Raw genomic sequence first — 24,714 nt, forward strand, 5'->3', positions numbered from 1 at the left:
TGCTATTGTTATACCCTCTCCTCTGTTTCGTATTTTGCTATGGTTCTGGGTTTGGATGGTTTGAACGGCCTGTTTGTATTACAGATTCATTGATGCTCAGTTTATTTTTCCCAATACGATGTGCTCACTATCATCTCGCTCGCGAATCATGGTCAGTAGGTACGTTGGTGGGTAGTTCACCAGACGAAATTCCAATAGTCCGCAGCTTCTTGAGTTCACCAAAGCATCCACTAATTTAGGCATGCGCAGATGTACCCGATGATCTGCTCTCTGTACAGATGATCTCCATTCGTGACTACTTAGGAGTCAAGATAACTACTCAGATTCAAGCCAGGCAAACACGCATACTGCTTTGTCTTATATGCTGTGTCAAACCCGATATTGGTATATCTCGGCTCACTAGGCCATCAAGAGAAATCATGGATACGTAGGCCAGAATCAACTATACGCTCGTATTCCGTAGCGATTCCCTCTGGAAATTCGCATTGTGTACTCCTCTAGTTCGGGTAAACTGGGGCAAGTAAAACTCTCGTACATGGCCCGTATACCATCCGCGATATGCTGTTTTAGGCCATGTTTGTCGCAACTGCACATCGCTTCAACGATCGCCAATTTTCCTCAATAGAAAAATGCACCGGCTAGCTAGCTTTTCAGCGACTCCATCTACCGCGAACAGGAAGTTATCGCTATTGCTCTCTTTCAGTCTGTCCCAGAGAGCGGAGGCCTGCACCCTGTCCGGAAACTTCTGCAGGACAAGGACCCATTCCTTGATAGCTTTCTCGAAGTCAGGCTGCCGATGCTCCTTCTGCTCTTCGTAATCGCTATCGTTCTCATCCACGCCTAACATAGGATCTTCTTCATAGTCGTCGAAGTCTCTCCTGCTTGAATGGCACATGTACCAGACATATCTCGAGAGATATTTGTCTCGCAGCTCCCACTCTTTGGCATTGGTCAACCAGTCGCCTCCAACCTTCTTCGATAATCTACCTTGGGGGATCATCTCCTCCAAGTATTCAGATCCTTCCTCGTGACCGGGGAATGTATCCTCGCATGCGTACCATACCATTATTTTTGCGTGTTCGAGTGCCTTTTCCATGACATCCAACGCCCTTGTGCGGAGATCTTCCGAGGACTGTTTTGAGAGGTATTCCACAATATTGCGCACCGTCGCAGGCGCTGCGGTTTGAAACGCAAACCTTGGTGCGATATCCAATAGTCGCACTAGGTCATCAGTTTCCGAGCTCTTCAAAAATATCTCTGCTACATCTTTGTACGTCTTGAGCGCAGCGGTTTCGGTACTAAATGCATGGGTCCTTGTCGCCTCGATCAAAGCCTGTTGGCGATCAGGAGATTGAGCGATAAGCTCGTTGTAAAGATGGAGAGAAGGCTTTTGTTGAAAGGAGGCTACCCGAGCATGAGCATACTCCTCCAGAAGCAGAAAACCAACATCTTGCATAGCCTGAGTCCAATGACTGTCATAATATTCGTCTCTGCCCAAGGGTTCTGATTTTTTTTAACGATCAGCCAACAATGGCGGACTTAGCCATCGGCGGGCTTACCCTCTCTAGGTCTGACGAGTGCATGGACCTCACTTGAACGTTTCAATTGCTCGATGTCAGATATGACGGATTTCGTCGTGTCGCTGTCACCTCGGACGACACTTATAACAAGGAGCTCCCTCCACATCCAATGAACGATATCATCAATGCCCGCATATTCACTTTTGTAAACGGCGTTCCCATCAGAGCTTGTGATAGTGACTTTGAGGTCAAAATCGCGAAATTCGGTTCTAGAAAGAATGGAATGATGTCAATGCGATGAGGGCCTTGAGGTGGCCCATCGAGTTGGAAGAACACTGCGTGGACTCTTGAATGGAACAAAATACCAGATAGACTCACCGACTACCACAACATTCGATCTTGTCCACAGCCTCCGTGCAGAGAAAGGTGCATCTCTGCACTAACGGAAATTCTGGCCCGTCTTCCACAGAAGTCCGCCAGAGGTCGGGCAGCTAGGCGAGAATTTCTTTAGCCATCTTATCCATCATTGCCGATTGTATGTCGGCGCCATTGGCCCAATCACGCTTGACGTCCTTCACGAGTGCCCTGATGCCCACGTCCAGGCTCGCCTTGTGAGTATCGTAGCCGATCTCACTGATCAGCTATTGGACTTTGTTGCATTCGAGTTGGATAGCGGTCAAGGCGTTAGTGGCCTCCAACCGTTCTGACGTAGGCAGAGCATCAAGAGCGGGGGACATATACTTCTCGAGGATATTGCTGAAGGTTTTAGTTGCTAGAGAGTTGTACCTAGAAAGTGAGCGCAAGATTGTGCTAGGAAGTGCATCTAGTACTAACTATCACAATCAAACAAAAATCAGGTCAAGATGAAAATGGAGGTAGAGAGCACCCACAGATGTCGGCTCTGTTCTCTTACCTACTTCCATCATTGTCCTGAGTGTTATATGACACGTCGGCTGTCTGGCCGTGGATGTGAATGTTCTCGGGAGAAGTTGGGCCGTAGTCACGGAGTGCAATCTTTTGAAAGTCTGTCAATACGCATCGGCGCAGTTCGGCTTGTCGGAAACTGCCGTGTGGTCGCCTCTCGACGCTGCGAGCATATCATCTCACCTCCTTAGTTTGGATGTTCAATATCTTGCGTTAGATGTGCAGAATGGTCATACAGGGCCTCTGCCATCACCAACATGACGACAGAACTGACAACCCGAAACCTCCTTGTGATAGAACGAGGAGAGCCATTTCATGCGAGAGGGTGAGTTGTCAGAAATGCGGTCATACAACTACAACAGCCCTTTCTCCAGTGTTCAAAGTCAGGAGGGTTATTACTGATCTTGATTAGTTGGGCTGAGATGTTTAAGACTAGATCATCCTCATGGAATGGAATGGGTGTCCTTGAAGCTTGACGGCGCATACTTTAATGCACTGACATCTGATGTCACGAAGACATGGCTCATAACTGATGGGAGTATCAACACGATATGCATGCATCCTCTTGGTCGGATCTATCGGCTAGTTCTTTTGAATCAATGGGATGGGGATTAATGGGAAATCAAAACCTGCACAGTACGTGGAGCCGCCGTTGCAAGTTGTCCGGAACTCCCTGCTGATTTTACGTGCTCTGATATTTCACTCGCGTTTCAGCGATGTAATACCCTCGTATTCAGCGGGAGGGTCCGGGGCCCTGTGTATGTGGCGCTTGTCCCCATTGGGGAAAAGCATTATTCTCCATCCACATGAGTCCCCTTTGAACTGCTTTTCCATGCCAGAGCCATTGATGACATACCTTTCTGGAAGGCGATACTTCTATGTGCATGACGGCACACATGGTCTCGAGCCCGTACATATACTGCCTCGTAAAGCTCCAAGGTTTGTAGGATCAATCTTCTCAGGCTATGTACGGCACCTCGACCTAAATCTTTCAGTCTCGTCATCTGACCTCCTTCCAAGCCCTTGTTTGTCAACGCGACTTTAGAAAACGGGCTCGGAATGCAACAGAATCGCACGTCGTAAAAACAACAAGATGCAAAAATAGCTACCAAACCTCCTCTTTTCAACATCGATGTTGTTTTCGTCGACATCGCGGCTCAAGGCGCCCTTGCGAAATCTCCCTGCTCCCATCGGGCGCCGAGCACCAAATGCACTCTGCGCGTGAAAGGTTTTGGCGACAAAAGCTAAAGTGAGGTGCCCACGCGCGAAAAAAAACTTGTTTGCCTTCGGAGCTTGTTTTATCACTGATCGAGCTTCTTCATTACACTGTCCTAGACGTGAAACACTCCTTTCAAGCCCCACAGGATGACCTTCTTCGCGCGCATCTATAGCCGGCGAGGTGATCAGCATCTGTTGTCACAGTCTGGAGGTGTGAGCTTGATAACAGCACTTTGAAGATAAGAGAGCGGGTGACGTAGTATATGATCCTTCCCATTCAAAGAAACCTCAGGCAACCGTCCAGTATACCTATTTTCAGCTCCTCAACATCCAAGTACGTCCGTCGATCGACGGCCAAATATGGAGACTGTCAGAGGGCCTCACTGTCTCCACGACATTGACGGCCGACCGACAGGCAAGTCCGCGCAACCGAAGCAAGCTACTTGCATGCTTCGAGCGCCTCTCGTTATCGCTCACCGCCCTCAAACGGCAGACGCACGATCGTTTGCGAGCTTCCCCTACGGTACGGGCGCAGCCACCGACTCGCGGCAATATCTGGCGTTCGTTGACCCTGACCGCGCGATACGCGCTTCCCCCGCTCTTGACTGGCGATTTCCAAGTCCTACGAGTTCCCGCTCCCGCCCCTGCCTCCAGCTCTTATCTGAAGCTATTTTTTGCGCAGCGAGGCTGTGAATGCGGCGGCGGCGGCAGTGGCGGCTGCGCAGGTCAAGCTCGGGGGTTGCGAGGGGCAGGAGAGAGCTTTGCTAGTGCAGAGCGGCGGAGGCGCAATGCGCCCCACGGTTATGGATTCACCCCCGGATGCATCTGTACTCCCATGACGCGATATCCGGACACTTGAGCCGGGTTGACCAAGCTCTTGTATATGCATGCGGATCTCTTCGCACCATTCGTCTGCGCGCGCCTCAGTTCTCCGAGTCCAGTCTTGGATTCACCATGTAGACGACTTCACAGGTCATCCCGAGCCGGCTCGAGAGTACTTTGCAGAGATGTTCAGATACGATGCACACTTTCGTCCGGAGTGCCCCGTCGTCAAACATCGTAGTCTAAGATCAATGTTGCATATATGTAGATTATATCAGGGAATGGCGGCATCTGCGCCGCGCAGAATAGACCGCCGCGGACCTTCGTAAGTAAAAGGGCGCATGTAGATGGGTAGCATCGACATATACGAGTACTTCGATAACGGGGTAGCCTGGGAAGCCTGAAAGTGGGAAAACGGGAAAACGGGAAAGCGAGACAGCGGGAAAGCGGGAAAGCGGGAGACCAGGGAAAGCAAGCAAATAAGCATGATATGCCAAGTGCTTAGCGAGTACCATAGGCAGAAAGTCATCGTATGCAGTCGTGAGGCGCCGTTGGTCTATGGGCCAGCAGCAGCAGCAGGCGTCGTCGTCGTCGTCGTCGTCGTCGCCGTCCCTAATGTTCGCAGTGCATATATCGTCTATGAGTGAGCATGTCGTCCGAGTGTCCATATATATGTACGTATGTATGTATGTAGTTTATATTCCGGCGTGTATGCGCACAAGATCTCGAGGGAGCGGGAGGGGTCCAATAGTGTTCGTGACGCGGGCCCTATTGAATCGCCAGTGTTCGTCGACACGCACGCGCGCCGAGGGCGGGGCGAGGAGATCCGCCCGCACGAGGGAGCCGCTCAGCACAGCTGCCACATCTTGACGTAGTCGCTGCGCACGCGCGAACACGCAAAACAGACATCAAGTCAGCGCACGCACGAGCCACACGAGAAAACAACAACAACGACGACGACGACGACGACGACGAAAAACAATAAGAAGGGAACTGTTAAAAGGAGAAGGGACGGGATGGGATGGGACGGGGCGGGACAAGACGTACATTCTCAACGCGCGATCATCGTCGCTCGCGGGCCACGTCGCGTACCACGTCGACTGCGCCTTTGCAAAGTCGACCATCGCGCCTACGATTGGAAGCGGTCGCGGCAGGCCAATCAGCATCGAACGTGGTCCTCCACCAAGAAAGGGGATGGAGGGGGTGGAAGTGTGGGAGAGAGGGGAGCACGCACTGGCGGAGCCGTCATACCACATCTTCCCGCCAACGTTGTCCGGGAACCACCCGCTCGTGCCGCCGACGGCGAGGTCGAGGATGAGGTAGAAGTCTAGCGCGAGGCATCAGCGACCGCCTGCCTAAGTATTCCATATTATCCAGCACTCGGAACGCGTAACACGCACTCTGGTCGAACGGCGCGCTCGCGCTGCCCTGGTACGGGTCCTGCACGACGACCTCCGCGCTCCCATTCACCGCCGTCGCCGGGAACTTCCCCGCCGCCCAGAACCCGCCCTTGGCGCCGACGCGCAAGTCCAGCATCGCGTGCAGGCGCGAGTCGACGTACGCGCGCACGAAGTCGGCCGTCCACTCGAGCGCGTACGTGTGGAAGCCCGCGGCGAAGGGCGCGCGCTTGCGCGCCTGCCACCCGTACAGGCGCGCGACGAGCGACGGGAGGGGCCCCCAGGCGAGCGTGCTGCGCACGACGTTGTTGCCCTGCGCGGGGTAGGACGGGGCGTTGCCGCGCGCTTCGAGGATCTGGCGGGGCGGGGGCGGGGGCGGTCAGTGCATCGGTGGTCGAGAGAGAAGGGAGCAGGGGGTGGGACGGGCGTTCGGGGACGGGCTACGCACGTCGATCTCGCCGCTGACGGGCCACGCGCCGTACACGTCCTTGACGGGGAGCATCCACACGGCGGGCCAGAGCCAGTCCCCGCGCGGCATTTTCGCGCGGACCTCGACGCGGCCGTAGCGGATGGAGTACGACTTGCGCGTCGTGAGGCGCGCGCTCTGCACGGGGTTCACGACGCTGTTGTTCGCGACGGACGACGCGGTGCACGCGGACGCGTTGGTCGACGTGCAGCCGGGGAGGTCGTACGTGTACCCCGCGAGCACGCCCGAGGTGTACCCGATCTCGTCGGACGTGAGCGTCGGAAGGATGTACAGCTCGCCGTTGCGCGTGAACAGGTTCTTCGACGACGCCGTCGTCATCTGGAACTCGCCGTTCCTGCCGCACACGCGCCGTCATCGTCAACAACAAAATATAAGCAGACTTCGTTCGGCCGCGAAACGGCCGACGCACCCAAACCCGCCAAGCTCGACCTCCCGATCCCAAATCGACCCGTCCACGCTCCCATCCGCCGAATCGAACTCGTCCACCACAACGCTGCACAGGTTCCGGGGGTCGATCAGCCCCGCGCCCGCGTCCACGTACCCGCGCCAGCACAGCACGCCCGCGAGCCCGACGCCCGCGAGGAACAGCGCGGCGGTCGCCCACCACCCGAGCGCCGTGCGCCGCTCGCGCGCGCGCAGCCACGGCTTGTCGCTCGTCGAGAGCTTGCGCGCGAGCAGCGTCGTCGGGCGCGGCGGCTTCGGCCCCGGGAGCAGGAGCGGGAGCGACGCCACAGAGGCCGTGCCGGTGCCCGCGGCGTGCGGGAGGGGCGGCGCGGTGGCAAACGCGTGCGCGGGCGGGGACCAGAGGCTGGACGACGGGCGCGAGGCGGGGGAGAGGAACGGCGCGCGGAACGACGGCGTCGAGCCCGTGCCGGGAGCCGGGGCCGCGCCGACGCCGACGCCGATGCCGACACCGACACCAACACCGACACCAGGCCCGCCCATCCCGAAGCCATACGCGCCCACGCCGACGCCGACGCCGATGCCGAACGCAGCAGGCCCCGGGCTCGGACCCGCGCTGACGTTGAACCCATCGCCGCGCACGAACGGCGCGAGCACGCGCGCGCCAACCTCGCGCTCGAACTCGGCGTCCCACGACGCCCTGCTCCCGCCCGCCCGCGCACCACCCGCGGGGGGCGGCCCGTCGGCGGAGGCGTCCGTGTCGAGGCTGCGGCGGCGCACCGCGCTCTGCGCGAGGTGGTAGTACGGCGAGGCGGCGGCGGTCGCGGTCGTGCCCGCGCCCGCGCCCGCGCGATGGGGCGCGTGCGACTCGGAGCCCGAGGCGGAGCCGGGGCGGGGGATGGCGGCCCCGGCCCCGGCGGTGGTGCGGGCGCGCGCGAGGGACTCGAGGCTCGCGCGGCGCGAGAAGGAGGTGGCGGAGGCGGAGGCGTGTACGGGGACGGGGGTGCCGGGGTCTGGGTTGCCCGGGTACGCCTGGAAGGGGAAGGCGGGGGGCAGGGAGAGCGGGAAGGAGGACGGCGGGGGGTGCGCGCGGGACGGCGGGGTGCGTGGGGAGGGCGCGAGCGGGACAAGCTGGACGGAGTCGTCGTCGCTGGCGGTGCCGGCGTTGCCCGCGGCGAAGAAGGGCCCGGCGGTGGCGGGGAGCTCGGTTGCGGAGCGCAGGGAGGCAGAGGCGGAGGCGGGGATCGCGTAGAGGGCTGTGTTGGGGTTAGGGTTTGGGGTAGGGGCGGGGGCGGGGGAGGGGGCGTGTGCGTCCGTATTGAGCGCAGTGTACCCGCCCGCAGCTGCGCCTGTGCCTGTCCCTCGACCCGCAGCGGGCCCTGCGGCCCCCACGCGGCCGCGGTTATGGGCCCTCTGGCGCGCACGAGGCGGCACGACCGGGGGCATCTCGCGCTCCGAGTCGGACGCGGAGGGCGTGTCGACCGAGGGGGTCAGCGACGCCGTCTGGCTGTCCTGGGAGTACGAGTACGAGTTGGAGGACGAGCCGGAGCGCGTGGACTGGGGCCGGGAGCGGAGGAAGGCCGGGCGGGGCGGGGCGAGGGGAGAGGGGGAGCGAGGGGAGAGGCGCGGGATGAGTGTCGGGGCGGTGGAGGGAGTGGACGGGGCTGTTGATGACGGAGGCGGGCGGATAGAGTCGTCGTCGCTGAAGGATGTGCTGCGTCTGGTGGGTGGCGGGGCGTAGCGCGAACGGCGGGGGTAGGAGGACATGGTGGAGTTGGCTCCTGGGGGAGGGGAAGAGAGCGCGAGGGCGTGGAGGGGAGCGAGGTGGTTTAAGTTTATCGCGACGCACAGCTCCTTGAGGCCTCCGCATCTCCTCCTGGGGCGTGTGCGGCGTGACTGGCGGAGACCGCAGACCGCAACCAAAGGACGTGCGACGGGAATCCGCGCGCTTCTGGGCCATGATACGATGAGCGTGCGGACACGAACACGCCACTCAAACTGTGGACCTCCGCATCGCTGTCTCCCGGCACCCACCGCGCAAGCCTCCCAGCCATCAAACAAACCAACGAAAATCGAGCAACACACAAGTCAGGGAAATTCGCCCGCCGCGAGGCCTGCACGCTTCTCGCGGTTCACACTCCGCGGCGCGCAGGCTGCCGCCGCGCCCCGCGCCAACGCTGGCCCCACCGCTCTCGTCTTGTTACGTGGCCACGACTCGTGTGCATCGTCCTTCCGACGCCCCCTGCGCGCCGCCCTCTCTGGACGCGGAGGCCCGCGTCGAGGCTTCCGCAGCACCCGTTGCGCCACGGCTGACTGCTCTATTACTGAAGCCGTTGTTTGCATCCGTGCGCATCTCAGGATCTACGCGCGATCGAACCCGTCCATCCCACTTCCATTCGCGACCACGACCTAGAAGGTAACGCGGACATGGTGCGGTCCCAGGGGTGCCCCCAATCCTTCTTCTCCCGCGCCTCTATCACCTCCCAGCCCCGTCCAACCTCCCTCCCCGACACCGCACATGACCGCGTTTGGCGGCCCCCCCCCCCTCCAGCCTCACGCCGTCCATATATCGCACAGGTATCACAGCACCTTCCTTGCGCCCCGCAGACGGAGGTTCCTTGATCCCCGTCGGTCCCGGGACCAGTCTGGGAGGGATCGTGTCTTGCCGGAGGGGACAGGATGCGGACGACGTCATCGGTGACATCGTCCTTGTCGTCGCACACTGGCAGGAGACAGCAGACTCGAGGGGCCCCGTGTTGGCTGTTGGCATGGCGAGATCCTCCACGGCGGACGTCCACGGGCGACGTCCAGCAAACAGAGTGCGAGATGACCACCCCGGGATCGTAAGCCCAGTATGCGCTGCTCTGTAGGCCGATGCACGCCTGTTCAGAATGGAATTCGAAGGGCCCCATCACGGTGCTAAAATTAAAACGCGCATACTTATCTGCAGCGATGCCCCACGACCTGTTCATGAAAGGCTCCATTCATCCTCCTTATCTCTTCGCGCCGCGCACGCAAAGCATCCGGCCGAGTCCCACTCAAGTCCCACTCGTACCCTGACGCGAGCACCTGTACGACGATAACGAGCCCGCGCTGAGCAGTGCACTTTTACCCAACGCCCGTGAGTCATCCGCCAGAAGCTGAGCGAGAACGATGATGAGAGATTGTGTAGGGAGCGCGGAGCGGCGAGCCTGCAGCGCGCCCCCGCTCGGCGCTCCCACTCCACACCTGTCCCTTGTGCGGCCAAGGCCGGGACCCCGGGCACGCCTTCTCGCTGCCTCCGCACTACTAACGTCAGGTGGGCGGCGCGAGGCTCGCCTCAAAGCCCGCCGCGTGTCGGTCCACGTACGTCCACACTTCTCGCGCAGATATCTACCCCAGCCGTCCTTCCGTCCGTCCGTCTGTCCGTCCGTCCGTCCTCGCGTCCACCCGCGTGCGCGTTCGCTCCCACGCGCCCCTCACCGCTCCACCCGTCGCCTCCTCGCTCCTCCCTCCCTCCCAACACAACAGCAAGCAGCCTCCCAACGCACCCCTCCTTCCTCTAGCCTGCACCATCGCCAAGGACCCCTCTCTTTTTTCTCCTCTCCCTCTCCCTCTCACATCTCGCATAGACCTGACCCTAGACGGGCCGCGGCGATGGACTACGACCGGTACGACGCGCTCCTGCACTACATCTTCAAGCAAACGCAAGGCGACGCCTGGTTCCGCCCCGACGCCGCCCCCGCCCCCGTACCCGCCCCCGCCCCCGCACCTACACCCCCGTACCCGCACCCGTACTCATACAGCCCCGGCTTTCCCACCAATCCCGGCACCGCCAGCTTCTACGGCCCCCCCGCCGCAGCCGCCTCGCATGCTGCGGCACCTGCAACGCCGGCAGCGCCGGCAGCGGCGGGGGGCAGCATCGCGGGCGGCGTGTGCATGCGCGACGACGCGGGCGCGTACCGCGTGTTCCCGTACGAGGACCGCAGGCTCGAGCCGTTCGAGCGCGCGGTGAGCGCGATGGGCCTGCTCGTGGCCGTCAAGGTGCGCAGTGCCGCGGCGCACGCGGCCGTTGGTGAGGTGTGAGTGGCCGCTTTTCTTTTTTTGTCGTTGTCGTTTTTTGTTGTTGTTGACGTTGACGCTGTCGTTGTCGTTGTCGTTGTTCTTGCGGGGGTCGAGGGTCGAGGAGCTATTTTTGGATGTTGGTCTTCCTTTTTTCCGTGGAGCGAAGGGTGGGTGGGTTGGTCGATCGGCCGTGCTTCTGAAGGCGGTGTGGGGACGCGCTGCGCGTCTTTGCGCCTTCCTTCCTTCTTTCCTTCTGGACCTCCTTGGGCTCGTTCGTCCGTTCGTTTCGTTTCGTTTTGGTTTCTCGCGCCTGTCGTGTCGTGGGGATGTGACGGCAGGCGCGGCTTGGCCCGCTGATGGTGGCGTCTGCTTCCATCGCTCACGCCCGTTTTTGTCGCCGTTATCTCGCTGTTTTTGGTTCTTGAGCGTATCTGTTGTATGTCGGGGGCGGGAGCGGGGGCGGGGGTTAGGCGGCGGGGGCGCGTGGGGTTCTTGATGCCCGACGGCGAGGATCGGCCTCGTCGTTATCTGCTTGACGTGTCTGCTTGACGCGCTTGACGTGTCTGTCTGGCCGGACGTCTTCTGTCGCGAACCGGGTGCCGCGGCTGCCCTTTCGGGACGCGAATCGCGCGGGCAACGTGACGCGAGCCAAGCAGCGGCTCCGCGCGCCTTCTGCCGCCATCTCGCGCGCTCTCTCTCTCTCTTGCGTGTCTTGCGCGTCGGGTCGCGACGGTTGCGTTCTGGGGCGCTTTGGGCGCGTTCGTTTCCTTTCGTTGAGTGGAGTGCTTATGGCTCTGCGTCTGCGTGCTCGTGCTTGGTTTCTTGCTCGGTGGCGGGCGCTGGAGCTGACGTCTTCCCTTGTGTTTTTTCTTATCGCTCTCGCTCGCGTCTCGGATGACGTCGCATCCGTGCATGGCCGCTCGATGCGCACACGCCACGATGCATCCGTGCGTCATCCGCGCGTCCGTGCGTTGGCGCACGCAGGGGCCCGGACGAGAAGAGCGTGTACGTCGACGCGAACACCCGCATCCAGATCGTAGAGACGATGATGCTCCTCCCGCACGCCGACCGCGAACAAAAGGCCGCCTTCGTCGTACGTCTCTCCTCCCCCCCCCTCTCTCTTCCTCCCCATCTCACGCCCCACTCCTCCTTTTCCTCCTCCTCCAAAATCTCACACGGCATGTACTAGCGCGACGAGCGCGTCCTCGTCGTCTGGTCCGACGCGCTCGACGCCATCATCCCCACCTGCTCCGACTTCGAAGAGCGCCTCATCCGCCTCCTCTGGCGCGCCCGCCCGCCGACAAGCACCGCGGGCACCGCGCCCTCGCGCCCGCCGACCGCGTCCTACGCCGACTCGGCGTCCGCGCACTCCCTCGTCGGCGGCGGCCCCACGTCGCGCGCGTCGCACGCGCAGATGCGCAGGCACAGCCCGACGCCCGCGCGCGTCCTCGCCGGCGGCGCGCTGGCGGACGAGCAGCACCTCGGCGTGGGCATGGGCGTGGGCGTAGGCGCGGACGCGGACGTCGAGAGGCGCGTGCGCGGCGCGCGGCCGGTCGTCAGGCGCACGTGGTACGGGCGTCGGTACATCATCGCCGGGTCCGATGCGGCGGAGGACGAGGGGGACGAGGAGCGGGAGAAGGAGAAGGACGCGGGGGTGGAGGGAGACGTGGACGCGCTGCGGGGGCCCGAGAGAAGGCCCGTGGTGATGTATGCGGCGGTCTACAACGGGCTCGCGGCGGGCCTGTCGGCTGGTGAGTCTCGCGCCCGGTGGTGGGAAGTGGAAGGACGGAGCGCGCGCTGACTCTTTCTTTTTTGGGGGTTCAGTGTTTATCGGGAACGGCGTCAGTGAGTCGGGCGTTTCGCGCTGGTGCGTGGAGGGCTGGAGGATTGCTGATCGTGTTTTGTGTCGTGTCGTGTCGTGCGTGCAGAGAATCTGATCGTGGAGTGGAGGCAGGACGGGAGCTTCGTGCGGTTCGCGCTCGCGGCCGTGCTCCCGCTGCTCTTCTGCGTGTCCCTCGTGCGTGCCCTCCTCCTCCTCCTCTCCTCCTCTGCCATACACCCGAGCCGCGATCTCGGCGCTCACCCTCCGTGCTGCAGTTTTTCTGCATCCAGATCGTGCAGAACGTGACCATGGCGTGAGTGTGTCCCGGCTTCTCACTCACTCGCTCGCTCGCCCGCCCGCCCGCTTGCGATGCTCGTTCCGCGCGAGAGGATGCTGAGATCGCGCCGCGCAGGATCGGCCCCATCGCGCAGTACCACCGCAACTCCAAGTTCTACTCAGCCCGCAAGCCGCGCCCGAACGCGCGCGTCGACGACGCGCTGCCGCATATCACGATACAGATGCCCGTGTACAAGGAGGGCCTCGAGGGCGTCCTGTGCGTGTCCCCGCAGCTTGCACTTTCGAATGTCGCTGATGCGCGTGCAGTGCGCCGTCGGTCGCGTCGCTCAAGAAGGCGATGCAGACGTATGCACGGCAGGGTGGCACCTCGAACATCTTCGTCAACGACGACGGGCTGCAGGTACGTCACGTCCGTCCACGCCCCGCCCCACCCCGCCCCCCTCTTCCCATCCTCCCACCCCCTCTAACTCCGTTGCTTCGTACCTCGCGACTCCGCGGTGCCGCCGCCGCCGCCGCCGCCGTCACACAGCTCCTGGGCGACCGCGAGCGCAGCGCGCGCATCGCGTTCTACGACGCGCACGGGATCGGGTGGGTCGCGCGCCCGCCGCACGGCGGCGCCGGCGGCTTCGTGCGCGCGGGGCGGTTCAAGAAGGCGTCGAATATGAACTACGGGCTCGCGCTGTCGCGCAAGGCGGAGCAGCACCTGCTCGCGATCCAGGCGCAGGAGCAGGAGCAAGCGCTGCGGGCGTCTGTCGATGGTGCGGGCCACGCCAGCGGGAGTGGGAGTGGGAGTGGGGGCGGGAGCGGGGGCGGGGGCGGGAGCGCGGAGGAGGAGCGGGAGGTCGCGATGGAGGAGCGCGCGCTGATGGCGGCGGTGGAGGAGGTGTACGAGGAGAGCGGGCGGCGGTGGCGCCCGTGGGCGAAGAACGGCCGCGCGTGTCGGCTGGGCGAGATCATATTGCTGGTGGATTCGGATACGGTCGTTCCGGAGGTGAGCATGAACGGGGGTCGGGGCTCTTGCTCGATCTCGAGTTGGCGTTTTTTTTTGTCTTTTTTTTTTTTTTTTTTGGTGCTGATTGGCGGCTCGCGTAGGACTGTCTAAGGGACGCGGCGCGGGAGATGGCGGAGTGCCCGACGGTGGCGATTATTCAGCATGAATCTGGTGGGCTTTCTCACTTTTGAGTCGCGTGTTCAACGTTGGTTGACCGATGTGGGTAGACGTCATACAGGTCGCGCATCATTATTTCGAGAACGGCATCGCGTATTTCACGAAACGGATCAACAAGTGCATCTCCATGAGTGCGTTCCGCGGTCCCGCGTGTCCCCTTTTCTCTCTCCCTATTGAAACACGCCTCACATTCACATCCGTATCGCATCCAGCGTGCGCCAACGGCGAAGTCGCGCCATTCGTCGGACACAACGCGTGCGTCGCCTCCTTGCCTTCACCGCTCGCGCTGACGCTTGCCCGGCGGGCTTCGCAGATTCCTGCGCTGGAAGGCGATCCAAGATGCCGCGTTCGTCGACGCGGCCGACGGGCAGGAGAAGATATGGAGCGAGGCGCACGTGTCGGAGGACTTCGACATGGCGCTGCGCCTGCAGATGCGCGGGTTCATCATCCGGTCCGTCCTCCTCGTCGCTCGTTGGATTTTCTTTCGTTGCTGACGAGCTTCGGCCACTAGGTGGGCGACGTACTCGAAAGGCGGGTTTAAGGAAGGCGTGTCGTTGACGGTCGACGACGAGCTCAATCGGTGGCAAAAATATGCTTACGGTGCGTGTCCTTTGCTCAATGTGTCTGCGCTCGTTTCTGACGCTATGTCGAACAGGGTGCAGCGAGTACGTGAAATCCTCTTTTCAGGTGTCGTGGAGATTATTGATAGGAGGGTATTCAGGCTGCTCTTCAATCCCTTTGTGCACTGGTGGCGACGCGGGCCGATTGCGCACCAGATCCATAAATTCCTGTGGTCTGATGCGCCCTTGCATTACAAGATCTCGATGATGGCGTGTACGTCCCTCTCCCGCTGAGCACGCAGATATGCTTGTTTCTTACCGCCTCCTTCGATTTGATATGCAGACATGTTCTCCTACTGTCAGTGCTCTGTCCTTCCACCGTTTGACTTGCACAAGCTGATACAGGACGCTGTGCAGACGGCCTCTCGGCCTCGGTGACGATCGGCTTGATTAACTATGTGCTGCTTGGGTTCGAGTTCCCCGTCGACGGATTTTACATGCACAGTTTCGAGATCTGGCTCGCGTCGATCGTCGTCTTCTTCGGGTCGGGGAACGTCGGCTACACGTTGCTGGAGTACCGTCTGGGAGAGAAGAACCTCGTGCGCGTCTCGATAGTCGATCGCCGCTGGCTCATGGCTGACTGACCGTGGGTTTATTTCGACGCAGCTCGAGTCTTTCTTCACGAACCTGCTGTGGATCCCGTTCTTGTGAGTGGCTCGTCCTGCGTGCGTGCGTGCGTGCGTGCAGACGAGAGCTGACCGCCGGGCGTTGGACGCAGCTTTTTCTTCTTCGGCGGGCTCGCGATACCGCTGAGCCAGGCGATGCTGGCGCACCTGTTCTCGTACGACATCTCGTGGGGCGCGACGAAGAAGGAAGTCGAGCGCTCGAACTTCTTCAAGGAGGTCCCGAAGATCATGAAGCGGTGCGTCCGACTCCCCGTCCCCGTCCCCGTCCCCCTACAGGCGGTCCTCATCAAAGGTCGTGGCGCGCAGGTTCTGGTTCCCGCTTCTCGTGACCATTATCCTCATCTTCGCCATGATCATCCTGTCGACGTCCCTCGTGCCGCTCGAGTGGCGCGTCGATGGCTCGGGCTGGGCCGTGATCTTCCCGCTTGCGTACGTCTCCCGGTGCACTGTATGAGATTTCTTCTCACCTTTGTCTCCGATATGCAGAATCGCTTGTGGCTGCCATGTCCTGTTCCCCGTGCGTATGACTTGGCTGTTCTTTGTGCTGGTTTCTCCGAGGCTGACGCGTTTCTTCTGTTTTGCGCAGATCGTCTTGAACCCGTGGCTGATGATTTTCTCGTACTAAGATCACGAACTATTCTTCCCGCTTCTCACGTAGAACACGTAAACGAACAACGTATCTTGGACTTCAACGATCTGAAATTTCGACTCCCTGTGTTTTTTCCACCATAGTTTTCGCTTTGATCTCGTTGCTGTTTGGCCCATCTACGGACAACTTACACACTATACCCTGCCCGCGTCCCGTTTCATGTTGGCATCTCTTTTACGACTTTGGATTTCACTGTTGTGTCGACGAACTCATACAAGCCGCTATGCGCGCGCGTGGCTATCGAATGACGCTGACGTACTAATTTCGGAATGATTCTCGTTGGTTGGTAGCGGAGGCCGTGTGCAACTATCTCTTCAGCGAAGCGGATAGGACTATACTACTGCACGCACCCATGATGTTATGTTTTAGGCACGTACCTTTAGCCGCCCTTGGGCAATATGACGCCGGGGCAATGTTGGCTGGCAAAGCCCAGCTACAGGCTCTGGGCTCTCGGACACTTACTTACTAACTTGGTATATGACGCACCGATGAAGACTGTGACCGTTTGGTGAAAATGTTCCCGTCTGACAAGTCAGGACGACGTGCACGGCCGTTTACGGAGGCAACAGAAACACGGGGCAGAGGTGCATTTGACAGACGGAGGCCCCGTCCGAGGTTGCCCGCCTGCAGCGACGACGCGATTAGCAGCGGCCGCGGGAATGTGGCGAGGTACGGCGGGACGACGACGGTGTGGGGAAGGAGGGCCGGGAGAACTCGGGCGGCTTGACGGCGGACGCCCTCCCAAATATAGCCCGGCGGAACAGCGCGCGTCCAATCACATAAATCCTGTCCAAAATTTCGCCTGTCGCCTCCTCCACCGGCCGTGTATCCTTAGTTCTCAGTCCTACTACTCCACCTCGCCGTTGCCGACGTCCGTCGCAGCGTTTAATATGCAGTCTACCCTCCGTGAGTGCCGTGCCCGCCGTCGTCGGTCGTATGCGTCCTGGTTCTGAGGGGTTTTGTTGTGCCAGTCCTTCGAACGGCCGCGGCACGCGCGCTGGTCCAGTCCAGACCACGACACCTCGCACTCGCACACAGACAGGTCCAGGTTGCCCGAAGAGCGTTGGCGACGCCCTCGGCTGCTCCAGAAAGCAGCCAAGCGGTCAGTCCCATCCACGATCCCGAGCGCTGCGCTGCTTCGCTCGTGACCTCCTCGCGGTGCTGAGATCTTATGACGCATCACAGCCACCGCCCCCACCTCCATCCCCGCCAAAAGCTTCCAGGTGGCGCAGGTTCCTCCAGGGCGCCGGGAGCGTCACTATCGTGTCCGTGCTCTCGACCGGCGGCCTGTTTTACTACGTCACCCAGAAGGAGCGCAATCCGGGCCCTCAGCTGCCCTTTGATCCCTCGAAGAAGACGGTCGTCGTGCTCGGCAGTGGGTGGGCCTCGGCGAGCTTCTTGAAAAACTTGGACACGGCAAACTACAACGTCGTGCGTTCCTATCTATCATCATAGTTTTGGCGTCGCGACTGAGCGACGGCTGGTAGATTGTCGTCAGCCCACGTAATTTCTTCCTCTTCACTCCCCTTTTGCCGAGCGTGGCCGTCGGCACATTGTCACCCAATTCTATTTTACAACGCAAGTCGTCTTGATCCTTTCCTCGACCTGCCGCGTTAACTCCGACTTTCAGCTATTCGTTATCTGACCCGTCACAAGGAGCGACAGGTCACCGTCATTGAAGCAGAGGCAAAATCCGTCGACGTCCGTCACCGCCTCTCTCTTTCCCAATCTTTCCTAACGTTTTGCTCTGACTCTCAGCCTGTTGCGAAAACCGTGACCTTTGCTGGTTAGCGCTCGGAGATGCCTCTGACGTCATAGCCTCCGACTGACGCTTTTATCTCGTTCGCAGATGAAACAGAGATTCAAGGAGAGGTGTTCTCAAACACATTAAAGTATGACTACCTTATCTACGGTGTCGGCGCGGAAACACAGACCTTCGGTATTCCCGGTGTCAAGGAGAACGCCGTATTCATGAAGGAGATCCAGGATGCTGACCGGGTATGTCCCCCTCCTGACCCGTGATACAGGTATCATGCTCTTCACTAAACAAGACATGTGTTACCTAGATGAAGCGTCGTTTCATGGACTGTATGTGGCCGCTCCTCGTGTCAACGACCCCACCGGTCTCATTATTCTATAGGCATCGAATCGGCGGGATTCCCTGGGCAGAGCGATGCTGAAATAGATCGCCTGCTGCACATGGTGGTCGTGGGTGGTGGTCCCACCGGCGTTGAAGTCAGGTATATGATTTGGTCACCTCCCCGCAACCTGATACTGATATCAATCGTAGCGGTGAACTGCATGACTTCCTCGAGGCATGTCTCCTCAGTTTCCCCTTCCAAAAATCATGCTCACGCTCATCTTCTCCAGGATGATCTCAAATCCTGGTACCCCGAGCTTTCTTCCCGCATCCGCATCACGCTGGTCGAAGCCCTGCCCTCCGTCCTGCCCATGTTCAGCAAGGAGCTCATCAGCTACACCGAGTCCACCTTCAAAGAATCCAAAATCGACATCCTCACCAAGACGATGGTGAAGGAGATCAAGGAGAAGAGCGTGGTGCTCCAGATGCCAGACAAGAGCATCAAAGAGGTGCCCGTGGGCATGGTCGTCTGGGCCGGCGGGAACAAGGCGCGGGACGTCACGGTGGACCTGATGAACAAGCTTCCGCAAGCGCAGGTCAACAAGCGCGGCATCACCATCGACGGTACGTGCCCCCCTCTATACCACTATCGGCGCCCGCCTTCGAATGACTGACTCTGCTTCGTGATGTTCACAGACCACCTCCGCATGGCCGGCACGGACGGCTCCATCTTCGCCCTCGGCGACTGCACGGCCTCGTCGTACGCGCCGACCGCCCAGGTCGCCTCCCAGCAAGGCGCGTACGTCGCGCGCATCTTCGCGCAGCTCGCTAAGCGCGACACCCTCGCGGACCAGCTCGCCGCCGCTCCGGACGGCGCAGCCGCTGGGGCGCTGCAGAAGCAGCTCGCCAAGGCGGAGAAGACGCGCCCGTTCCACTATTCGCACCAGGGCTCGCTGGCGTACATCGGCTCGGAAAAGGCCATCGCGGATTTGGTGTTCTTCAACCAGAAGGTGCGTGTGCAACCGTGGACGAGCAAAGAGGGGCTCGGCCTGTTGGGATAGAAAGCTGATTCGGTTCGGGGTTTGGGTCGTAGATCGCGAGCGGGGGCGTCGCGACGTATCTGTTCTGGCGCAGCGCGTACCTCAGCACGCTCTTCTCGCTGCGCAACCGCGTCCTCGTCGCCAATGACTGGCTCAAGGTCAAGATCTTCGGCCGGTATGTCGCCTCTTGTTCTCTCTCATCCGTCCTCTCGCCTGACCCGCCCCGCCATTCTAGTGACCTCGTTCGCGACTGATCGCGCGTGTCTCGATTACTTTCGCATCTCGAATCGCGCCCATTATTTAAGCACATAAATATATAGACAAGTACATATCGGGGGGTCCGCGGCCTGTCTCCCCATCGCCTCGCCTCGCCTCCCTTCCGCTCGTTTGCTGCCCACCTGGTCCGGCTCGCGTTATCTCTACCTTTTCTGTTTTTTTTTCTTGCCTTTGCCTTTTTCTTGCGCGTTATGACCATCGACAACATAGACCATAGATTCATATCTTACGACAACGACGACACGTTATGCGTTACACATTACCTACAGGCAGCGCGCGGCTATGGAGGCGGTAGCAGCAGTGTCTTATTTTTGTTTTGATCTTGCGCCTTGGGTTCGAGACTTTTGAGAGCATCTGCCGGTGCGAACACTTGAAGGAGACGATTTGGCAGTTGCTGACGAGCCCCCACGGCGCAGCTGCTGCAGGGGGTCGGAGGCGATAATCGAAACTCGAATCGTGAGTGTTACGGACTCCCCGCGCCGACAAGGCCACAAGGCGACTCGACGTAGCACGACATGCGGTGTCGAACGTGATAGTGAAGGAGCTGGACCGCAGTGCCCGCGGAAGAGCTTTGCAAAAAGGTCTTGCGTGTCATTCGAGAGGATATCCAGCCGGTACGACACGCACTGCAAGATGCGTTCCTTGGTCTTGAGGATAGCCTTGGAGGAGATGGTCGCAGATGATCGCTCGATGTTGGGTGAGTTTAAGGTTAGGACAGAAGGCAGCAGGCAGCGATTGAATCAACGATGTGCACGGAGCCGCTGGGAGCGGGATATATCGGGCATGCGTGTCGCGGGGAGGAGAGGACCTTCAGCGAGGGTGCACAGGATCGTGTGGGGGGAGTGACTGAGGATGAGCTGAGAGCGACCACGAGAGCGCGGCGATGTGATGTTTGAGATTTGCTTTACCTTCGATTGAGAAGAAAGGAGGGCAGAAGGTTACGTTGCATTTGTTCACAATGAACTAGCCTGGACAAATGCGATGTTACAGAACCACCGACGACCGATTGGACACATGCTTGATGGAAGGATGGCGAGAGGTTGGACTGAGAGGGATGAGTGCGCTGCAGACGTCATAAGTGATGGTTGATTCTGGAAATGCGCATCTGCACCTGCGATGCTCGATTCAAGTCTTTGCGCTGTGTCTTTGTCGCTGTGAACAGCAAAACATCCAGACTTCGCACAAAACAGGATTCCAAAATGGGGTACTACGTTCAAAGTGTCAGGGGTCCTTTGACGTTGAGCAGAGTCGTTTGGGACTTGCAGTTTCTTTCTTCTCAATCCACACTTCATCCAGATCAATGAGATGGCGAGTCTCTATGCACCTGAGCGGCTGACAAGGTGCAAGTCATGTGTGTTATCCTCTTTACTAACTACTCCCATGGACTCAATTCTGCACTCTCGGCATCTCTCAGACTTCTCCAAGTCATGTCCTCCGGCTTTATTGTCAGAAGCAGATATAATTAGCACTCCGTGTGATATGCTGTATGTTGTTATAGTCAATCAAGGTCAGGCGCCCCAAATCCTCCGTCACTTTGACTCAGCACAACTGCAAAGAGCAAGGTTCATGGCCTTCAGGGTGCTTCGTGTCTGGAGCGCTGAGCTACAGCTATGATCGATGGTGCGCGCCTATCAAGTATCTCTCCGAAAGAGCCCCACTCGTCATCCAAATTTGAACGATGCAGTATTGCCTCGGACCCGTCGGCTTCCTGAGTCAGTATTGAGGAGGAGAGTCCCGTTTATAAGAAGTCTGGCAAGAAAGGCACCTCATTTAGCTCGCTACTCAGCTCCTACCTCCACATTGAGATCACAATGTCGACCCGCCTTCCGATCATCTATGTGAGCACAGGTCGTACCATTGCGTCGGTCTTTCTTAAATTATCATAGGGTGCTGGTCTCTTCGGTGCCCGAGGGACAAATGCAAATATCAACGATCTAGCTCAAGCACAGAGACTACTAGATGTTTGCATTCAGTACGGCGTCCAGGGGATCGATACGTCTCGAATATATGGCATAGGCACATCTGAAGAGGTAGTGACATTTTCCCGATCTGCCATCTCCATTCGATCGTCATTCAATGTTCATTGTGGCAGTACCTCTCAAAACTTGATATTAAAGGAGCTCGGGTAGATACGAAGTGAATCGTTCTCTCTGGAATTACCGCACAACTTACATGCCCTTGTTGCAAGGATCTTCCCCCGGAAACCTGGAGATCACGCCCCTGAGCGATTGAAGGAGCTGGTTCATGAGTCCATCAAGGCGTTAAACGGAATCAAAATCCGGGTGTTGTATCTTCATGCGCCAGACCGTTCTGTTCCTTATGAAGATACTGTAAAAGCTCTCGACGAGCTCCACAAGGAGGGCCTTTTGTGAGTTGCTTGATATTCATCACAAATCAATTGACAGTTGAGATCACTTCAGCGAGCACTTTGGCCTTAGCAACTATTTATCTTTTGAAGTCGCTGAGATCGCAACCATCTGCCGACTCAAAGGCTATGTCATGCCTACCGTCTATCAAGGCGTTTACAACTATCTTGACCGCACTGCTGAGCCTGAGTTTGCATTCCGCGCACCTTCAAGTGTATCTCTAGATGAAATTAATATGGTTTTTTAGACTTTTCCCTTGCCTCCGCAAGTATGGCATCAGCTTTGCTGCTTATAGCCCTCTCGCGTCAGTCGATCTTTCTTATCTGCACAGCATGAATTTCACGATCAATGGACAGTGGTGGTTTCCTCACTGGCATCCATCTCGTTAAGGATGGAATAAGGATGGGAGCCATTGGGATACGAAGACGGGAGGTATCAGCCATTATTACTCCTTTCGCTATGGGCATGCGATACCTGCATTGCGAGAAATCAAGGCTTTGGCGGTACGTGCAATGCCCATCGTGTGTTGTTTGATCTTTGACTGACCGTTCTATTTTTGACATCGACCAGGACCAATTGGGGCTTACGCTCAATGAAGTCGCCGCTCGATGGCTGATGCATCACAGCAGGATGCTGGAATCTGACTGGGGGATTATCTATGGTGGGAGCAAGACAGACCAGCTGGAAGCGACACTGATCGACTCGTGGGCGACCTTTCTTTTTTGGAGGTCGTGTTCATACTGACATACTGTATCTGATACTAGCTCGAAAGGGCCGCTTCCCATGGAGATAGTTGCCGCCCTCGATGAAGCTTGGCTCAGAGTCATGCACAAAGTCCCATTGTATACCCAGATCACCCCGTCGTGATATTTTAGCATTGCTTCCGAATCATTTGTAGTCATTGATCCTAGTGTAACTTGTCTCGAGATTCTACCGGTTCGTGTCGCAGTCTTGAGAACGCAGCGTAGGAACCTTTTGATCAACTCCGAAGTCTTGAGAATCATGTCTCATAAAGCAAGGTTTCGACTGTAGCCAACTGTTTTCATCATGCTTCGTGACTCGTCAATTCGGCCTGATTTCACAAGTCGAGGAACGACCGTGAGAGGGACTGGCGACAGCCCTTCGATTAGGGTCAAGGCCGTTAAGGAGGCCCCGGGAAGCTCACCCAAATGTTTCCCCGAGAGTTAATCTTTTTGAGGGTAGAATTGGGCCGTTTCCTTCCCCGCTTTTGATCTTTTTGAGGGGGAAATGGCCAAAAAGGCTCCAAACCTTCCCAGGTTTTAATCTTTTTTAGGCATTATTCGGCGTCCGTCCCAACCCAATTTGTCATAGGTAGGGGTAAATTTTTGGAATGTTCGTCATCTTATGCTCAATTTTGTGACATTTATAACAACCCTTAACGGAATTAATCTTTTTTTGGCTTGAAGTTGGGGGTTTTGACGAGGAAACATTTGTGGTGAGCTTTCCGGGGCCTCGTTAAGGGCTGCGCCGCGGGACGCGTGTTCGAGATTCTCAACTTCATCGTCTACGTATATTGGCATGGCCTGCCTTGAGAGCGCAAGGGCTACCTTTGACTTCCCATTAGTATCAATTGGGCTGTCTCTGCGTCGTCCTCGCTTCTCATTGCGTTCATCTCGCCTTTCCTACTCTAGCTCCATCGCCACCCCGACCAGTTGGCCGCCACGTCGCTAGTTCTCTATTAGAGCGCAACCTCCCGACGACTTTTTCGAATATTCATCAGGGCTGTGGATGTAAATCTCATACACATTGATCTATGGATATATGCCTAACCCATAATATAACATGTTTAGCTATAACGATGACCTTCGCTGCGCAGAATGCAGACTTGTCTTCAATGCCGATGAGCTATGTCGACTTGCAGCGGAGGCCGTCAATCGGAGTCCTGGTGATATCGTCCGCATGCACAAACTAGCCGAGTGTGGGTTTAACCGTACCTTCCTTATTACGATGCGCGGTGGCTTCCGAATGGTGGCCCGTATTCCGTACCCGGTTTCGATTCCCAAGTACTTTGCTGTCGCCAGTGAAGTGGCTACTATGGCTTTACTCCGTTCCTCTGCCTATACCCGAGGTGTACGGGTACTCACCTACGTCAGACAACGCGGCAGGGACCGAGTATATCTTCATGGACGAGGCACTAAATTAAGCGATATATGGTTTGACCTAGGAGAAGGGGAAACCATTTCAATTTCACGCCAACTTGCTGAACTTGAGTCGAAAATGACGTCGATTGCTTTCCCGGGTGGCGGAAGCCTTTACTATACTGAAGACTTGAAGAATGCAGCCGGGAGCGCCTCTTGGTCTACCAGGCCGGGCATCACACTAGAGGACAACCGTTTCTGCGTCAGTCTGGATACAAGTGTGCGCCTATGGTATGGGAGAAGATCACTGCTCGACTTGGATCGAGGATCATTTAGGCTGCTCCTTGCCTTTTTCCGATTGCTCTCTTATACTAACTGATGACTACAAACGAGAGTGCTCACCAGGGGAGGGCTACCGTGTCCTGTCGTGTTTGACCCCGATGGCGTACATGGGACGATGGAGCTCGATGCAGAACAGACAGAAGCGGACGATGTTCTAGAGGCATGCTGGAACGTGATCGGCTTTGGACCGGAGGGCTGGGTGCCCGTCGAGCACTATGAACAGGCTATGGCGATTAGCAAGAAGCTGAAGGAGGATGCATTAGCGGCGGCAGAGTCGGAGGAGGAACAGGCTCAGGTCGCGGCGCACTGGCCCTTTGACGACATGGATGAAGAGGAATACATGAATGAATCGAGCTAGATATTCCGCAGTGTTGTATCTTATCTATATGCGGGCATGTCTGTCATGATCTGAATGCTAATATCAAGCCTTCGCCTTTCAATTGCAATCGATATTAGCTATGCTCAAAATCTGTTCGAACTTGATTAGCCCAGCCGTACAATATTCCAGATCGACG

General features: G+C 58.2%; 8 protein-coding genes across 8 annotated transcripts; 5 read left to right on the forward strand and 3 right to left on the reverse strand.

The window, feature by feature from the left end:
* Nucleotides 1–598: 598 nt before the first annotated feature.
* Nucleotides 599–2,756, reverse strand: HETIRDRAFT_120227 (uncharacterized protein; the record flags this gene model as incomplete). Its single annotated transcript, XM_009554557.1, has 6 exons — nucleotides 599–1,503; nucleotides 1,560–1,789; nucleotides 1,899–2,011; nucleotides 2,171–2,349; nucleotides 2,438–2,607; nucleotides 2,719–2,756. The coding sequence occupies 6 exons, from the start codon at nucleotides 2,754–2,756 to the stop codon at nucleotides 599–601; spliced, it is 1,635 nt and encodes a 544-aa protein (XP_009552852.1).
* Nucleotides 2,757–3,809: 1,053 nt separating this feature from the next.
* HETIRDRAFT_108000 (uncharacterized protein) lies at nucleotides 3,810–4,521 on the forward strand (the record flags this gene model as incomplete). The annotated part of the gene is made up of 2 exons (XM_009554558.1): nucleotides 3,810–3,875; nucleotides 3,946–4,521. 2 exons carry the CDS (start codon nucleotides 3,810–3,812, stop codon nucleotides 4,519–4,521), a joined length of 642 nt encoding a protein of 213 aa, XP_009552853.1.
* Nucleotides 4,522–5,331: 810 nt separating this feature from the next.
* On the reverse strand, nucleotides 5,332–7,313 carry HETIRDRAFT_56558 (glycoside hydrolase family 16 protein; the record flags this gene model as incomplete). Its single annotated transcript, XM_009554207.1, has 6 exons — nucleotides 5,332–5,362; nucleotides 5,532–5,613; nucleotides 5,719–5,811; nucleotides 5,885–6,236; nucleotides 6,330–6,702; nucleotides 6,778–7,313. 6 exons carry the CDS (start codon nucleotides 7,311–7,313, stop codon nucleotides 5,332–5,334), a joined length of 1,467 nt encoding a protein of 488 aa, XP_009552502.1.
* Nucleotides 7,314–8,037: 724 nt separating this feature from the next.
* HETIRDRAFT_107997 (uncharacterized protein) lies at nucleotides 8,038–8,537 on the reverse strand (the record flags this gene model as incomplete). The annotated part of the gene is made up of 1 exon (XM_009554559.1): nucleotides 8,038–8,537. A coding segment is annotated over one exon (500 nt), but the record flags the coding sequence as incomplete, so codon positions are not given.
* Nucleotides 8,538–10,406: 1,869 nt separating this feature from the next.
* Nucleotides 10,407–15,972, forward strand: HETIRDRAFT_331125 (uncharacterized protein; the record flags this gene model as incomplete). The annotated part of the gene is made up of 25 exons (XM_009554560.1): nucleotides 10,407–10,531; nucleotides 10,670–10,831; nucleotides 11,799–11,907; nucleotides 12,004–12,173; nucleotides 12,237–12,565; nucleotides 12,639–12,659; nucleotides 12,743–12,831; nucleotides 12,912–12,949; nucleotides 13,049–13,189; nucleotides 13,240–13,333; nucleotides 13,463–13,684; nucleotides 13,775–13,924; nucleotides 14,026–14,095; nucleotides 14,152–14,232; nucleotides 14,314–14,356; nucleotides 14,415–14,552; nucleotides 14,613–14,705; nucleotides 14,814–14,935; nucleotides 15,005–15,019; nucleotides 15,079–15,260; nucleotides 15,328–15,368; nucleotides 15,440–15,583; nucleotides 15,654–15,776; nucleotides 15,834–15,864; nucleotides 15,934–15,972. 25 exons carry the CDS (start codon nucleotides 10,407–10,409, stop codon nucleotides 15,970–15,972), a joined length of 2,772 nt encoding a protein of 923 aa, XP_009552855.1.
* Nucleotides 15,973–16,510: 538 nt separating this feature from the next.
* HETIRDRAFT_157534 (uncharacterized protein) lies at nucleotides 16,511–19,716 on the forward strand (the record flags this gene model as incomplete). Its single annotated transcript, XM_009554561.1, has 14 exons — nucleotides 16,511–16,665; nucleotides 17,035–17,098; nucleotides 17,182–17,427; nucleotides 17,484–17,574; nucleotides 17,627–17,697; nucleotides 17,755–17,782; nucleotides 17,846–17,994; nucleotides 18,063–18,084; nucleotides 18,137–18,236; nucleotides 18,287–18,311; nucleotides 18,367–18,700; nucleotides 18,773–19,086; nucleotides 19,170–19,291; nucleotides 19,352–19,716. The coding sequence occupies 14 exons, from the start codon at nucleotides 16,511–16,513 to the stop codon at nucleotides 19,368–19,370; spliced, it is 1,740 nt and encodes a 579-aa protein (XP_009552856.1). The 3' UTR covers nucleotides 19,371–19,716.
* A 1,487-nt stretch (nucleotides 19,717–21,203) lies between these two features.
* On the forward strand, nucleotides 21,204–22,625 carry HETIRDRAFT_120225 (uncharacterized protein; the record flags this gene model as incomplete). Its single annotated transcript, XM_009554562.1, has 8 exons — nucleotides 21,204–21,230; nucleotides 21,279–21,517; nucleotides 21,581–21,760; nucleotides 21,813–21,970; nucleotides 22,006–22,062; nucleotides 22,149–22,261; nucleotides 22,329–22,462; nucleotides 22,523–22,625. The coding sequence occupies 8 exons, from the start codon at nucleotides 21,204–21,206 to the stop codon at nucleotides 22,623–22,625; spliced, it is 1,011 nt and encodes a 336-aa protein (XP_009552857.1).
* A 936-nt stretch (nucleotides 22,626–23,561) lies between these two features.
* HETIRDRAFT_423131 (uncharacterized protein) lies at nucleotides 23,562–24,557 on the forward strand (the record flags this gene model as incomplete). Its single annotated transcript, XM_009554563.1, has 2 exons — nucleotides 23,562–24,193; nucleotides 24,263–24,557. 2 exons carry the CDS (start codon nucleotides 23,562–23,564, stop codon nucleotides 24,555–24,557), a joined length of 927 nt encoding a protein of 308 aa, XP_009552858.1.
* Between the last annotated feature and the right edge of the window lie 157 nt (nucleotides 24,558–24,714).

This window comes from Heterobasidion irregulare, assembly GCF_000320585.1.
Source record: "Heterobasidion irregulare TC 32-1 unplaced genomic scaffold scaffold_13, whole genome shotgun sequence".
In the NCBI taxonomy this organism is placed as follows: Eukaryota; Fungi; Basidiomycota; class Agaricomycetes; order Russulales; family Bondarzewiaceae; genus Heterobasidion; species Heterobasidion irregulare.